At 39.8% G+C, this 14,597-nt stretch overlaps 1 protein-coding gene across 1 annotated transcript; it reads left to right on the top strand.

Annotated features, from left to right (window-relative positions):
* Nucleotides 1-2,744: 2,744 nt before the first annotated feature.
* On the top strand, nucleotides 2,745-3,791 carry LOC134368700 (melanoma-associated antigen B10-like). Its single transcript, XM_063085110.1, has one exon. It carries the CDS (start codon nucleotides 2,745-2,747, stop codon nucleotides 3,789-3,791), a length of 1,047 nt encoding a protein of 348 aa, XP_062941180.1.
* The last annotated feature ends 10,806 nt before the right edge of the window (nucleotides 3,792-14,597 follow it).

Genomic DNA, 14,597 nt, shown 5'->3' with positions numbered 1-14,597 from the left:
CCATCACAAAACCACAATTACTGGAGAGGGAAGATATGCAGTTTTACATCCCAGTGTAATAATGAAAATATCATCATTGAGTTCTGCATACATTTAGACAACAGTATTACTAATTCTACGTCACAGTTATCTATACTACTATAATGCTTTCTAGAACAGGGAATGTCTTCTTCCTGTATTTAATCAGCATCAGGATTAATTTGCTGGCCCCGGTGTTGATCAGAATACTGATGCTGGTGGGGTTAGTGTTCTGGGCAACATAACAAGTTGTTTCTATCACCAAAGAACAAGAACTAGTCTGAAGAACTGGTATAGATTTAGACTATCATTTTTTATGCAGTTGCACTTGATATCTTTATGTGAATTTTGGAGGATAGAATTAGAGTATATCGTTGATCCTCTAAGAAAGTCTTCTAGCTCAGTAGACTATGAATACTGTTAAATGACCTTCAGACATAGTGTCAGCAACACTCCTTGTTGACACTATGCACTCCTTGCATAGTGTCAACAACACTCCTGAAAACGCAGACACAAGTAGACACGAGAAAAAAACTCTTTCAAGCCTTTACCACAGTACTGATAGTTTGAGGATTTTTGGAGTCTGTGTTTGGAATATTAAGAAGAAATAGGAATTTATGGCTGAAAATATGATCATCCCTTTAGAAAATAAGGAGGAAAGTTCCACGGGTTATTCAAATGAATAAGTGACTTTGAGAGATGGTGTATAGATCACTACTGTAAAATCAAGAGCCTCGATGCACGAAGAGGTAATATTAGCACATGGATATAATACATTTATTACTATGAATGAAGTCTAAAATAAAGTGAATTTCACTACACAGTACAGTGCAACGCTGGATAAAGTGAAAAAGGCCTTGGTCTCACAAAATTCTGCACATGTGCGTCTTCTCTGTAGAAGTTAAACCTTTGAGAACAGAAAGTTCCGAGATGTCTACATTCGCCTAGTGAAGGGACCCAATGGTCACTGTGCACTTTCTCGGATGGTTCAGAACCTGTTCTGTGCCCCTACCTGGTGCCGCAGCCTGTCCACCTCACGTCATGCCTGGGAAGCAAACTTACTATGTGTAAGGGTTTAAGTTGAGAAACTGTCCAGAGCTTATAGGGAGGTGGAATTTCCACAAGGATCCTTCAGTCAGAGCTAGAAGCCAAACGGGGGATCTACCTCTGAGTACAGGACTTAGAGAACCACCCACTCCGCAACACAGGGGGCGCCACGGAACCACGCGCTTCCTAGGTTGTGCACCGCCCCTGCCGTCGTCAGCCCTGAGAGGCCCCACGCAGGGCTGACCGGAAGAGGCACACACTGACTTCCGCCTCTGGAGTCTGTGGGACGCGAGACCTTGCCGTGAGACACTTGGCGTCTAGTCAGCAGAGGGAAACGTCCAGACTCTGCCAAAAGGTAAGGTGAAGACGTCGAGTAAGGTTTAAAGTCACCCCCTATCCCCAAAGAAAGAAGGTCAGCAGAGGGAGTCCTCTTCCATGAGCCTGAGAGTTCACTTCAGAACATCCAACAAGGACTGAGGCGACTTTCTACCCCAGGACAAAGGATCCCCACAGAGCACCAACATTACTATGAACCCTGGTAGCTCTTCTGCAGAACTGTGAGGCTAAGGTATCCTCACTTTATCCTTAGTGACCACAGGGGCAGAAGGCCTTGGTCTGACATGGGAGTGGGAGGTCATGAAGAGGAGGTGAATCAGGCCCTTTGGTAAGTCAAAGTGTGGACTGAGGGAGGCAGGCCCTACTTCTGTGTTTAGCTTTGGGAAACCCCGGGCGGATATGTCCTTCTGAGTGCACACCCCGCCCCAATCTACCCCCATGGCATACTCTGGAATATCAGTTGGACGAGGGACGTGGTCTGATTAATATTAGGCCTCAGAACTGCGGAGGGACAGGTACAAGCGTGTCAAGGTGAGGAGTCATGGTGAGAAACTGTAATGCTGAGGAGAACAGAGGGGGTTTCACAGAGCCTTACATACTGTGTCATTCCTGATGGGGTCCCTGAGGAAGATAAGTCAGAAGCCTCCCTAATATCCTCTTCAGGAGACTCAGGGACGTGAAGGCCTTGCTTTGAGGGAATAAGTCTGAGGCCAGCAGAGGGAGGGGAATCAGGCCGTACAAGAAGAAAAAGTGAGGATTCTGAGTGAGGAAAAGAAGTGTAAATACCACGTAGAGAAAGGATCTCACAGAGCTCTGCCATTGCCGCCATCCCAGGGTGTCCTTGGGCAGATGGGTTCAGATGAGATTCCCCCTCAATTCCTAGTCCAGGGCATCAGGGAGCTGAGGGCTTTGGTATGAGAGAGTCAGCATCTAAGCACTTAAGTAGAGAAATCACAGGTCACGCCAGAAATCAAGGTGATGACCCAGACTGTGAATTGAGAGAAACATTTCCTACGCCACAACAGAGGAAGCTCCACAGGGTATGAACCTGCCAGACTCTGTCAGCCGCAGTAAGACGCAGGCCCCACGGGAGAGCTGCAGCTTAACATACACTCTAGTTACGTCCACAGGGTCCTCAGGGGAAAGGCTCATCAGTGAAATGGAGGGTTGTGGGTTCCTTGAGCAGTGCCCTCCAAGAAACCGGCAGAGGCAGCCTTTGATAAAGCCAAGGTGGTGTTGCCCTGCTGAGGAGGGTCACACTATCTCATCCTCTTTCCTACAGGTCACTGAATCATCTGCCCTCTGTCCCACACTCCTGCCTGCTGTCTCTGACCACAGTCATCATGCCTCGGGGTCAGAAGAGTAAGCTCCGTGCCCGTGAGAAACGCTGCCAGGCTCGAGAAGAACACAAGCTTGTGGAGGGTGCTCAAGCCATTGTAGCGGGGAAAGAAAATTCTCTCTCTTCCTCGTCTCCTGATTTCAATGAAAATCCCCAGAGGTCATCTGCTTCTGGAAAACCACGCAATCAGCAAAAGCCAGGGAAAGCCCCATCCAGCACTGCTGCTGCAGCAGCTGCTTCCTCCACAAGATCTCATGAAGGCGCCACCATCCAAGTTGAGGAAAAGCCAAATACCTCACAGGCCCAGGCTTCCACTGAGAACAGGGAAAGAAGCCCTGTAGGAAACAAGGGTACAATGCTGGTCTGTTACCTGCTGAACAAGTATGAAAACAAAGAGCCCATTACAAAGGCAGATATGCTGAGAAATGTGATCCAAACGGATAAGAACCACTACCCCGAGATCCTGAAGAGAGCCTCTAAGGACCTGGAGCTGTTCTTTGGCCTTGATTTGAAAGAAGTCGATCCCATCAGGAACCTCTATGTCCTCATCAACAAACTGGAACTAAGCTGTGATGCCAGAGTGAATGACAACACAGGCTTGCCCAAGACTGGCCTCCTGATGACTATTCTGGCTGTCATCTTCTCAAAGGGCAATTGTGCCACTGAGAAGTACATCTGGAAAGTGCTAAATATGATGGGAGTATACGATGGGGAGGAGCATTTCATCTGTGGGCAACCCAGGAAGCTTCTCACTGAAGATTGGGTAAAAGAAAAGTACCTGGAATATCGTCAGGTACCCAACAGTGATCCTCCAAGGTATCAATTCCTGTGGGGTCCAAGAGCCTATGATGAAACCAGCAAGATGAAAGTTCTTGAGTTTTGGGCCAAGATCCATCAGACCGTCCCTAGTGACTTCCCACACTTGTATGCAGAGGCTCTGAGAGATGAAGAGGAGCGAGCCCGAGCCAGAGTTGCAGCTAGGGCTCGTACTGCTGCCATGGCCAGTGCTCGTTCTAGGGCCATTTCCAGCAGCTTTTCCTGCCCGAAGTGAAGGCTGAGGAAAATTCTTGACTGTGTTGTTGAAGAGGAGAGCTAATGTTCTCATTGGTGGAGGTTCGGGTGAGGCGCACAAACTGGCAACAACACAGTGTGTAACGTGTGAGTTCTTGTTCTATGTGGTAACTTGGATAGTGATTTAAATGTTCCTCTTAATAGAAAGTTTAAGTAGCTTCAGAATCCAAATTTATATAAGTCATATATTTGTTGATGTGTATGAGTTTCAAGAATAAGAGTTTTACTGTTTTGTAGAAACAATTGGGAAATTTTGCATCTTATTTGGTGATCTCAAAGAAGATCACAATGTAGTGGATTTGGCATTTCCTTGGAAATGTGAAAAGACACAGTAGTAAAATAGTTGGGATCAAGAAATAGAGGGAAAAAATTAAAAGATTCTAAATCCTTCTATTTCCTTGTCATTTGTAGTCTGTTCTCTGAAAATAGGAGATATATACTTGTATATGATTAGCTTATTCAAGAATGTATGTGAGTGTACATCTACATCTTAATAAATTTGACGTCTTGCACTGTCTCATTTATTTCTGAAACATTACTTGGACATCTGCTCTTTGTAAGGCTCTGTGCTAATTTGGGCAGCCTAAGGATAAACAAGGCCCACCTATGCCCACTGAAATTTAAAGTCTAAGAGCAGCTGTCATGTAGTGAAGGTGGTGAGATATACCCTAAAACATAAAGGATGAGTCAAATTAAAGTGGAAGGATGCAGATGACAGCCGTCAACAGCAAATGCCCTGAGGCAGGTGAATTTGCAACCTCCGGAAACTTCAGTTCCTTAAAATGAGTTCATATTAAGTTAGTTTGAGTGGTGGTTCAGTTGAGGCTGTGGGGTTGGTGAGCAGGGACCAGATCTTCAAAAAGGTGTGTTCTGGACTAATGCCTTAGTATGGAGAACTGCTTTTAGTAGTTACTTTGGTGTGATGGATAAACCATAGAGAATCTGTCTCCTAGGACATGAATGGAAGGTGTCCTTTATCCTTCCCCAGTGTCCTTTTCCCAGTGCAGTGCACAGACTATGTGTTTTATGCACATCAGCTCCAGGAAGTTTCTGAGAAATAAGGGTGATATCACCTGACATAGGTGTGCTCAGAAGGCACTCTGCTGGCAGTGTTCACTCTGGCCTGGGACAGTGATCCCACTCCATTAAAAGGGCATTTCTTTAGGTGGTCTTGAGTGTAATTTGGCAAAATCTTAAGGGCTAGGTTTTTAATGGAAGTGACATAAATGAAAAGAGGGGTGGTTTGGGTGGAAGAGCAGTGGGAAAGGATGGAAGGAGTAATTCCTTGACACCAATTCTAGGAGCCTTAAGTTATATCAAGTTGGGGAGTACTCCCGCACACTCACAATGAAAATATAACTGCAAAAAGTCATATAGTAAGTAACTGAGTTTCACTTGCGAAGCAGTGTTATGACTGATTTGTGTGCTGTGTCACAGAATACAAATTCTCTGTCATTTCTTGGTTTACAAAAACAAACAAACAAACCAAAAAATATATATACATATATATATATATCACAGAGTAGATTTCGGTATGGTCTGGTGTCAAAATGATAATAGTAATAACTGCCAGGTATTAAAAATGCAACCGATTCCAGGTACTGTGTCAGGGGCTTTCATGCATTACATTCATCCCCGGAATCCTGCACGGCAGGGCTTATCAAGCTCACTTCACAAAGACCTTGAGCCTCATAGAAATTAGCAATTTTCCTGACTTCACATGGCTCATAAGTGTCAGAATTAGAACCCTGGTCTGAATTCTTCTAGAGCACATATTGTTCCCACCCCTCCTTGCCTAAGACAACCGTGTGTGTCTTACTTCATTTTTCTTCTCACTACTGCAGAATGCCTCTAGGCAATGGAAAGGAGGAACCCGGGGCCGGTGTACTAACTCCGGGTGTAATAAATGCAGGAGGAAATGAGAACTAAATATTTGGGGACTGCCTATGGGCCTCATTTGCTAGGGTCCACTTGGTCCTAGCATCAGGGTTTTTTGAAAGCTGAGTTTGCCCAGGTGCCGGCACATGGGACAGACCCAGCACTTCCTGAATTATATTGCTCTTACCCTGAGTGTGCCCCAGTGGGTCCACAGGCCCAAATCTGCATCCTGACCTGCTGTTCAGCTCCTCCCTGCTTCCTTCCATGAAGACTGCACCCTGCTTGCTGTGGCAAAGAAAGTCCAGAATAACCTTCCTTCCTTTTTCCTGACTTAGAGCATTCCAACTCCCTATAGACATCCCCTACCTCATCTTTCACCATGGAAGCCCTCTGATGACAATAGTCCCTTCCACGTAACTGTTTATTTTGACAGTGAAGTTTAGGTGTCTGCTCTTCTGCTCCGGGTGCTTCAACCTTAAATTTGTCAAGGGCTTTTAATAAGTTTTTTTTTTTCTTCATGAAAAGATTAATTAAAAATTGGATATAAGAAAATGTCAATGCATTTGATGAATTTTACTTCCGTCCCTCCAATCATAAATGTCATAGTGACATTCTGCTAGGAACCAACATAATATATGAGTTTCATGCTGCCTCTTTGCAACCGTAGGTTTTTAATATGTGATATGACAGAAAGGTATGTAGCATTTAAACTTTGCCTATAGGTAAACTAGTTTTAAAAATATATGCATAGATACAAGGTTGGGCACTAATGTTTTTTTAAAAAAGGATAGGATGTCATATTAGGCACTTAGAAAAGTTCATGGAACTATTCATATTATCGTATTATTTAATTCATTTTTTGAAGTACCCTTGTACAACATTTAAATCACCTAGAAAATACCCTTGTGTTCTTTTGTTTCAGTTACCCACCTGCACCCCACCTCAGGCTAACATCTGTCACTATAGGTGAGTTTAGGTGAAAAGATTAGGAGGAAAGAAGGAATTTAAGCAAGGAATTAGGGTAAGAACTAGTACAAGTTAGTTGTCATAGATCAGGTTAACACTCAAAACATTTTCATTTAATCCTCCTTGTTTATAATCCAAAGGCAGTTTCCATACAGTTATAATTGCGACTCATGATGTACAAATGCTTTTTTACAAAAAAGATTTTGATTGGTATTGTTTAAAATTTGTTGCCATTTCACAATCTGAAACATTGATTAAGCATTATTTAACATAAACATTATTTTGACAGTTATATTTATAAATAAATTACCTCAAAAACCTGAACTTCATATTTTACCACAGTGTATAAAATATGTACACGTATTAGTATACACTATTGAGTACAAATAATATTGAAGGCAGGGACTGCCAGCAGAGTAGTTAAAGCTATGACATAGTTCAAAGAACACAACTTATAAATAATAGCCTCTTTAATTTGCCAAGTGATTGTCTGTTTCAAGATGAGTCTAAACAACTTTCAGTGTCATTGTAATATGTGTACAATAGGTTTAACACTGTGAAGTAGTTGTGAGGAGTAAATGAGGTAATACGTGAAAAAGCAAGGTGACATAGTTAAAGCATAGGTAAGATCAGCATGAGCACATTGAAGACATAAGAGGAAACTAGTATAGGTTTTGCAGAGACAAGCAACTTGACCTCCATAATCTGCCATCTGGATTTCTGCAATTGCCACTTTTATCTGCTTTTGTCAAGATGCATTTATTCATCACATAATAGAAACCAGATTTTGCCTCTTCTGCTTAATCTTTCTATTGTGTTTAAGGCTAAATTCAAACTCCTCTTTCTTGTTTCCAAAGTCCCAACTTATCTGCCATACCTAACCCTTTGAGCTCATCCAGACTTTCTTCTCTTGCTCACTGTGCTTAAGCAAAACTGATCTTTTGTTTTGTTCCTATGAAACACCAAGCTGATTCCCACCTTTGGATTTTTGCCTTAGTGTGTACCTCTATTTGGAATGATTTTTCCTGGTTTATCTCATGGCTGGTTTCTTTGTCATTTAGAGCTGACATGTTCCTAGAGGGGCTTTCTACAAAGATCTATTCTGAAATAGCTACCCAGTAACTATAAAATCTCTCCATTTAATTATATTAACAGAAAATATGGTTAATTAACATTTCTTTGATTTCTTGTTTGTTAATAGATTATTTTTCTTTATCCCCTAAAATATAAGCTCCATGAGAGGAGGGACTTTTTCTATCTTGTTCACCAATATGACGACAGAACCTATAACAATATTTGACACATAGAAGATACACATTTGTTTAATAATGAATGTTGGACAGATGAAAATATTGCCTTAAAGATTCATCTTGAGAATCAGCCAAATTTAGACAATAAGCCTATTAAACCCAAAGGTTATTGCAGTAATCCTGGTACAAGGCAATAAGAATCTAGAATATAGGTTCTTAATCCTTTGAGAAACTAATGAAAGCTAATTATCATTTTTTATGAACTCATAGGTATATATAAAATTATGCACCTTTTTTGTGGATTTGCAGAAGCTCTATCACATTTCCATCCCTCCGTGGACCCTTGAATAAAAAACCCAAGTCTACACTCTATTCTACGCAGTGGGGATGGAAAGTAAAAGAAAAATTTGAGGGACATTTTAAGAGAAAATAGCATTCAGATTACTAAACTGAGGGACAGTGAAAAGAATGCTGCCATTAAAATACTATCTTGAGAAATGTGGCTGAAGTAAAAAGGACAGTTTTGGAGTTTGTGACCCATTGGCAATTAGAATTAGAGAACTGCAATCCTGTTGTGTGGAGGACACTAACATTTATAAAGTAAATGTATTTCACAGGGCATAGCTTCCACAGCCCTGTAGTTTGAGGTATAGACTAACATTTTAGAATTACACATAGAAATGTTAAGCTTGCAAAAGACAAAAAGTCTCTGTTGTAGATAAAGAATTGTAATACAGCAAAATTGCTGGCTCCAAGGGCAGATGTCCTTGGTGCAACTCAACCTAATGATTGTTGCCATGACAATGATCTTAGTGTTCTTTTCATAACCACCTATGTTCCTTTTCTGCAACTTTCTGGCCTGGAGAATAAATACTGAGAGAAAACTGGAGTTTGCTGTTATTTTTCTGAGGAATGCTTCTCTCTTGAGGGTTCCTGGAAAATTAACCCTTTTGGGGCCTCTCATTGCTCAGAAGAAATGGGCTTTGAGTAATCCTTTGTGTCTCCATCACCCTGGGGGAGAGGTGACACTGGTGGAAATCTGAAATGGGGAGACAAGTTCAGGTAGTCAGTAGAAAAATACTTATTGAAATCATGATGTTTCAGCTTTTCAAAGAAATCGATGCATAGAGAAATATACATTTAGGGAACGAGAAAAGAAAGAACAATTAAAAGAGAAAAATACTGATTGACCAACCTCTCCCCACACTACTTTTCCTTCTACCCTTCCCAGCCTCTGGTAACACCATTCCACTCCCCACTTCTATGAAATCAACTTCTTGATTCTACATATGAGTGAGATCATGTGGTATTTGTCCCACTGTGCCTGGCTTATTTCACTTAATATGTCTTCCAGGTTCATCTGTGTGGTCACAAATGCATCAATTAAAATTTTTTAAAAAGAGAAAAAAAATAGAATGAACTGTGAAAAGTAGAATGGAATTAGGACAATATATTGTCACAAAAATGAAATGCTAAGGAATTTCAACACTGTATTGGAATAGTGCGTGCTCAAGAGTCATGTGAGACTTGGGCACTTCTGGAAAGAACTGAATGAAGCAAGAGTAGGCAGGGCAATGACTGGCCTCATTGATCAGAAGATGTGAAGGCAATGTCCCAGAAGGGCTAGAAAGCAAAACAGAAGTGGAATGTTTAGGAGACATGGTGGTTCCAAGGAGTTTGTGGATAATCCAGGGAAAGAGAAAACTAGAGATCTGGGCTGAGGGAGTGAGCTTATTTAACAAATAAAAACCAATATGAGCCAGATGCAGAGAAGGAAAAACCAATTAAAGCATGTTTTGTATTGAATCGGTAGATTGCTTTTGGTAGAATGGACATTTTCATGGTGTTAATCCCTCCTATCCAAGAGCATGGTATGTCTTCCCATGTCTTAGTGTCTTCTTTAATTTCTTTCAGTAGTGTTTCATGGTTCTCATTGTAGAGATCTTCTACCTCCTTGGTTAAATTGATTCTTAGGTATTTTATTTTTGGTGACTATTGTAAATGGGCTTGCTTTCTTGATTTCTTTTACTGCTAGTTAATACTGGAGTATAAACCATCAATGACATTCTTCACAGAAATAGAAAAAGCAATCCTAACATTTACATGGAACAACAAAAGACCCCAAATAGCCAAAACAATCCTGAGCAAAAAAATAAAGCTGGAGACATAACACTACCCAACTTCAAATTATATTACAAAGCTATTAGAACCAAAACAGCATTGTACTGGTATAAAAACAGACACTTGGATAAATGGAACAGAATAAAAAACTCAGGAATCAACCCACATACATACGGCCAACTCATCTTTGAGAAGGCAACAAGAATATACATTGGGGAAAAGATTGCCTGTTTAATAAATGGTGCTGAGAAAATTGGACAGCCTTAGGCAGAAGAACAAAAGTGGACCTGTACCTCTCATCATATACTGGAATCAACTCAAAATGGATTAAAGACTTAAATACAAGATCCAAAACAAAAAAAATTCTAAAGGAAAACATAGGGGAAGCACTCCAAGAAGTAGGACTAGGCAAAGACTTTATGAATAAGACCACAAAAGCACAAGCAACAAAAGAAAAAAATAAAAAATGAGATTATATAAAACTAAAAAGCTTCTGCACAGCAAAGGAAACAATCAACAGAGCAGAAAGACAACCTATGGAATGGGAGAAAATATCTGCAAACTCTACATCTGAAAGGGATTGATATCCAGAATGTATAAAGAACTCAAACAACTATACAGTAAAAAAAAAAAACCAAAAAGCAAAAAACAAAACAAAACAAAACAAATCCGATTAAAAAATGGGCAAAGGAGATGAATATACATTTTTCAAAGGAAGACATACAAATGGCCAATGTGCACAACAGATGCTCAGCATCACTAATCATCAAAGAAATGCAAATCAAAACAACATTGAGATATCATCTCACCCCAGTTAGACTGGCCATTGTTAAAAAGACCGAGAATAACAAATGCTAGCAAGGATTCGGGGAAAGGGGAACTCTTCCACACTTTTGGTGGGACTGTAAATTAGCACAGGCATTACTGAAAACAGTATGGAGTCTCCTCAAACAACTACAGATAGAACTGCCATACGATCCAGCAATCCCACTACTGGGTATATTTCCAAAAGAATGGAAATTGTCATGTCAGAGGGATAACTGTACTCCCATGTTCATCATAGTTCTATTTTCAATAGCCAAAATATTGAACTAACCTAAGTGTCCATTGATGAAAGACTGGATAAGGAAAATGTGGTATACATACACAATGGAATACTAACTACTCAGCCACAAAAAAGAATGAAATTCTGCCATTTGCAGCAACATGGATGAGTCTGCAGAAAATTATGTAAAGTGAAATAAGCCAGACAAGTAAAGAGAAATACCACATGTTCTTACTCAAAACTGGGTGCTAAGAAGGATAGAAGGAAAGACAGAAAGAAAGAAAGAAAAGAAAAAGAGAAAAAAGAAAAAGAAATAAAAGCAGGGAGGGGGTGGGGTAGGGAGAGGAAGGAAGGAAGGGAGGCAGGAAGGAAGGAAGAAAATACCATGACAATATGTTGAACTTTCAGAAGGAGAGAGCAAACCTAAGGATACTAGAGATGGGGGGAGTGAGGGAGGGGTTTGGGGAGTGATAGGTTGGGCAAAGGGCATAAAGAAATATCATTATTTCTAATGATAAATATGCTAATAATAAAAATTAAAATTAAAAATTAAGCATATGAGAAAACTAAAAAAATGTGTGTTTTGTACAAGATGGAAATGGATAGATATATGTTTCTACAATAGCTCTTTCTAGTGCCATTGCTACATAAAAAATGAGGCAAGAGTCTTTTAGAAATGGTGGACTAGGTAACTAAAATTTATCTTCCAACTGAAAGTAACTAATAATACAGACAAGATATATTAAGTATATCTTCTTGAATGCCAAAAATATCTGATTGAAGTGAAGAATGGAGGCCCAAGACATGAACCGCTGGTGTCTTTTATTCCTCTTTGGACAGAAAAAACAATTAGAAAATAATTTTAATTAGAAAATAAATTTTTAAAGTATGCTATATAAGATCATATCCAATGGCTAATAAACATATGGCCTGAAATTCGAACTCATTTTGTCATCAGTGAAATGCAATTAAAATATGAGGTAGTGTTACACTCCAGGAGCAGCTAATATCAAAATTACTGACAATATAAACTGTTCGCAAAATTATTGAAATAAAAGTTAGTTCTCCTACATTGGTATTTGTCACTTTGGAAAATACTTTAGGATTATTACCTAGCTATCTCTCTCTAGAAATATACCTATGAGATATGCATGTACCATACCTAGCAATACACATGTAAGTGAAAGTTCATACACATTATTCGTATTTGTATGTCTTATGTGTCTTTTGTTCCTTTCTGATTTACTGTTTGTTTTCTGTATTTGGTGGTTTCCTGGGTTGGAGATAGCCTTTTTGTTTGTTTGTTTTCTCTTCATGAATGCCATTTTACTTATATTAGTGGGTTTTGATTTTTCTTTGGTTTTTATGGCAGTGGTAGTTATTTTTCAGGTACCAAACCCAGTACTCCCTTGAGAATTTCTTGTAAGGGCTGTCATGTGGTAGTGAACTCCTGCAGTTTTTTTTGTTTGTTTGTTTGAGAAATATACTATTTGCCCTTCATTTCAGAAGGGGTAGAGTATTCATGGATGACAATCTCTGTCTTTTAGTTTTTTGAATATATCATCCCATTCCTTTCTGGCTTTTAGGGTTTGTGATGAAAAGTCTGATGTTAGTCTGATTGGGGCTCCCTTATAGGTGATTTGACCCTTTTCTCTTGCAGCTTTTAAGATTCTCTCTTTGTCTTTGAGTTTTGCCAATTTGACTATAACATGTCTTGGGGAAGACCTTTTTGGGTTGAATACATTTAGGGATATTTGAACTCCCTGAATCTGAAGATCTGTGACTTTTCCTATACCTGGGAAGTTTTCTGCCACTATTTTGTTGAATATGTTTTCAATGCAATCTCCTTTTTCCTCCCCTTCTGGAATTCCCGTGATGTGGATATTTGAGCGCTTAAGGTTGTCTGATATCTCTCAATGCCTTCAATTCTTTTTTCTTTTCTTTTTTTTTTATTTGTCTGCCTGTGTTATTTTAAACAGCCCATCTTCAAGGTCAGAAGTTCTCTCTTCTACTTCTTTAAGCCTCCTGATTAAACTCTCTGTTGTGTTTTATTTTTTTTTTCGTTAAATGAATTCTTCAGTTAGGCAAGCTCTGCTACATTCTTTTTCAGGGCATTGATTTCCTTGTTCGTTTCTTCTTTCAGGTCCTGTATACTTTTCCTCATTTCATCATGTTGTCTAGCTGAGTTTTCTTGTATTTCCTTTAGTTTTCTTAGAATTATTGCTTGAAATTCCTGGTCAGTCATTTCAAGGGTTTCTTGTTCTATAGGATCTAGAGCTTGAGAGTTATTACCCTTTGGGGGTGTACTTTCTCGATTTTTCATATTTCTAGTATCTTTCCTTTAATGTTTAGTCATTGTGGCAGGGGTTTCGCAGTCCACAGGTTTGACACTATTGTCTGGCTAGGACGTTGCTGGGGTTGCCAATTTTGTATGGCTACCTCAGTGTCTGCTCAGTTGGCCACTAGTGCCTTGCGTGTATGGTTGCCTTTGGTCTTGGGCCTCTCTGGGGAGCCACCTCTCTGGTCAGCATGCACTCAGCCCGGCTGCTGGGCCACACGGCAGCACCACACCACAGGGTGTGTAGTCTCTGCCAAGCTTCCACCTCCCCTGCTGAATGTCTCCCTGCTCTGCACGCACTGGGCCAGGCTGCTGGGTTGCATGGTGGCACCACGGGGCGTGTGGTCTCTGCAGAGCTTCTGCCTCCCGTGCTGGATGTCTCCCTGCTCTGTGTGCACTGGGCCAGGCTGGGGATGGAGACATGTAGTGGTGGTGAGGCCTACCTGCTGGATCATGTGGCAGCAGCACTGCAAGGCATGTGGTCTCTGCTGAGCTTCCACCTCCCCTGCTGTACTTCTCCCTGCTCTGCGCACACTGGGCCGGGCTGGGGATGGAGACAGAAACCTTTCTCATTATTTAATGACAAATTTTCTACTAACGAATTCATCCTTGTCATAAAATTAGGAAGATTTTTTTTCTTTCTTCTGAGATTGGTGATCAAAATCCGATCAATGCATATTGAACATTTGCTCTTGCAAGGAACTGTGGGAAATATAGAGAAATAAAAGATACAGTGTTTGCTTTCAGTAGATTTTATATCTCAGTTAGACAAGGAGAAAAATTAAATACTATAATAATGTGATATTATATTTGAATAATAATGTTTATTATAACAAAGTTGTAAAATATATTTGTATTGGCATTAAATGTCTAGACATAAAGTTCATATGCCTTCCAAATTTTCAAATATAATTTAATCATGATTTATAATTAAAAATATAAATACAAACAAAGAGAAAATAAGCTGTTTCACATTTCTCAGTACATCTATTGAACTGTCAGTTACTAAAATTTTACTTGGTTGATTCCTATTATGCAATATAGAAACTTTGCCATTTTACATTTTTTATTTGTCTTTTTTTTTTTTTTTTTTACATTTTTCTTTATTCTTAGGGCTTTTTTGACTTACAAAGATTAGAAAGTTTTTTTCACTAAAAAAATGAAAAAAGCATTTTATATGTTTTTATA

Source organism: Cynocephalus volans, chromosome X (genome assembly GCF_027409185.1).
Source record: "Cynocephalus volans isolate mCynVol1 chromosome X, mCynVol1.pri, whole genome shotgun sequence".
NCBI classification, from domain to species: domain Eukaryota; kingdom Metazoa; phylum Chordata; class Mammalia; order Dermoptera; family Cynocephalidae; genus Cynocephalus; species Cynocephalus volans.
The sequence above is the reverse complement of the archived record's forward strand: the minus strand, read 5'-3'. Positions and strand labels throughout refer to the sequence as shown.

What these genes read in the sequence shown, in the direction of transcription:
- LOC134368700 (XM_063085110.1), top strand. Translation starts at nt 2,745, where the DNA reads ATGCCTCGGGGTCAGAAGAGTAAGCTCCGTGCCCGTGAGAAACGCTGC.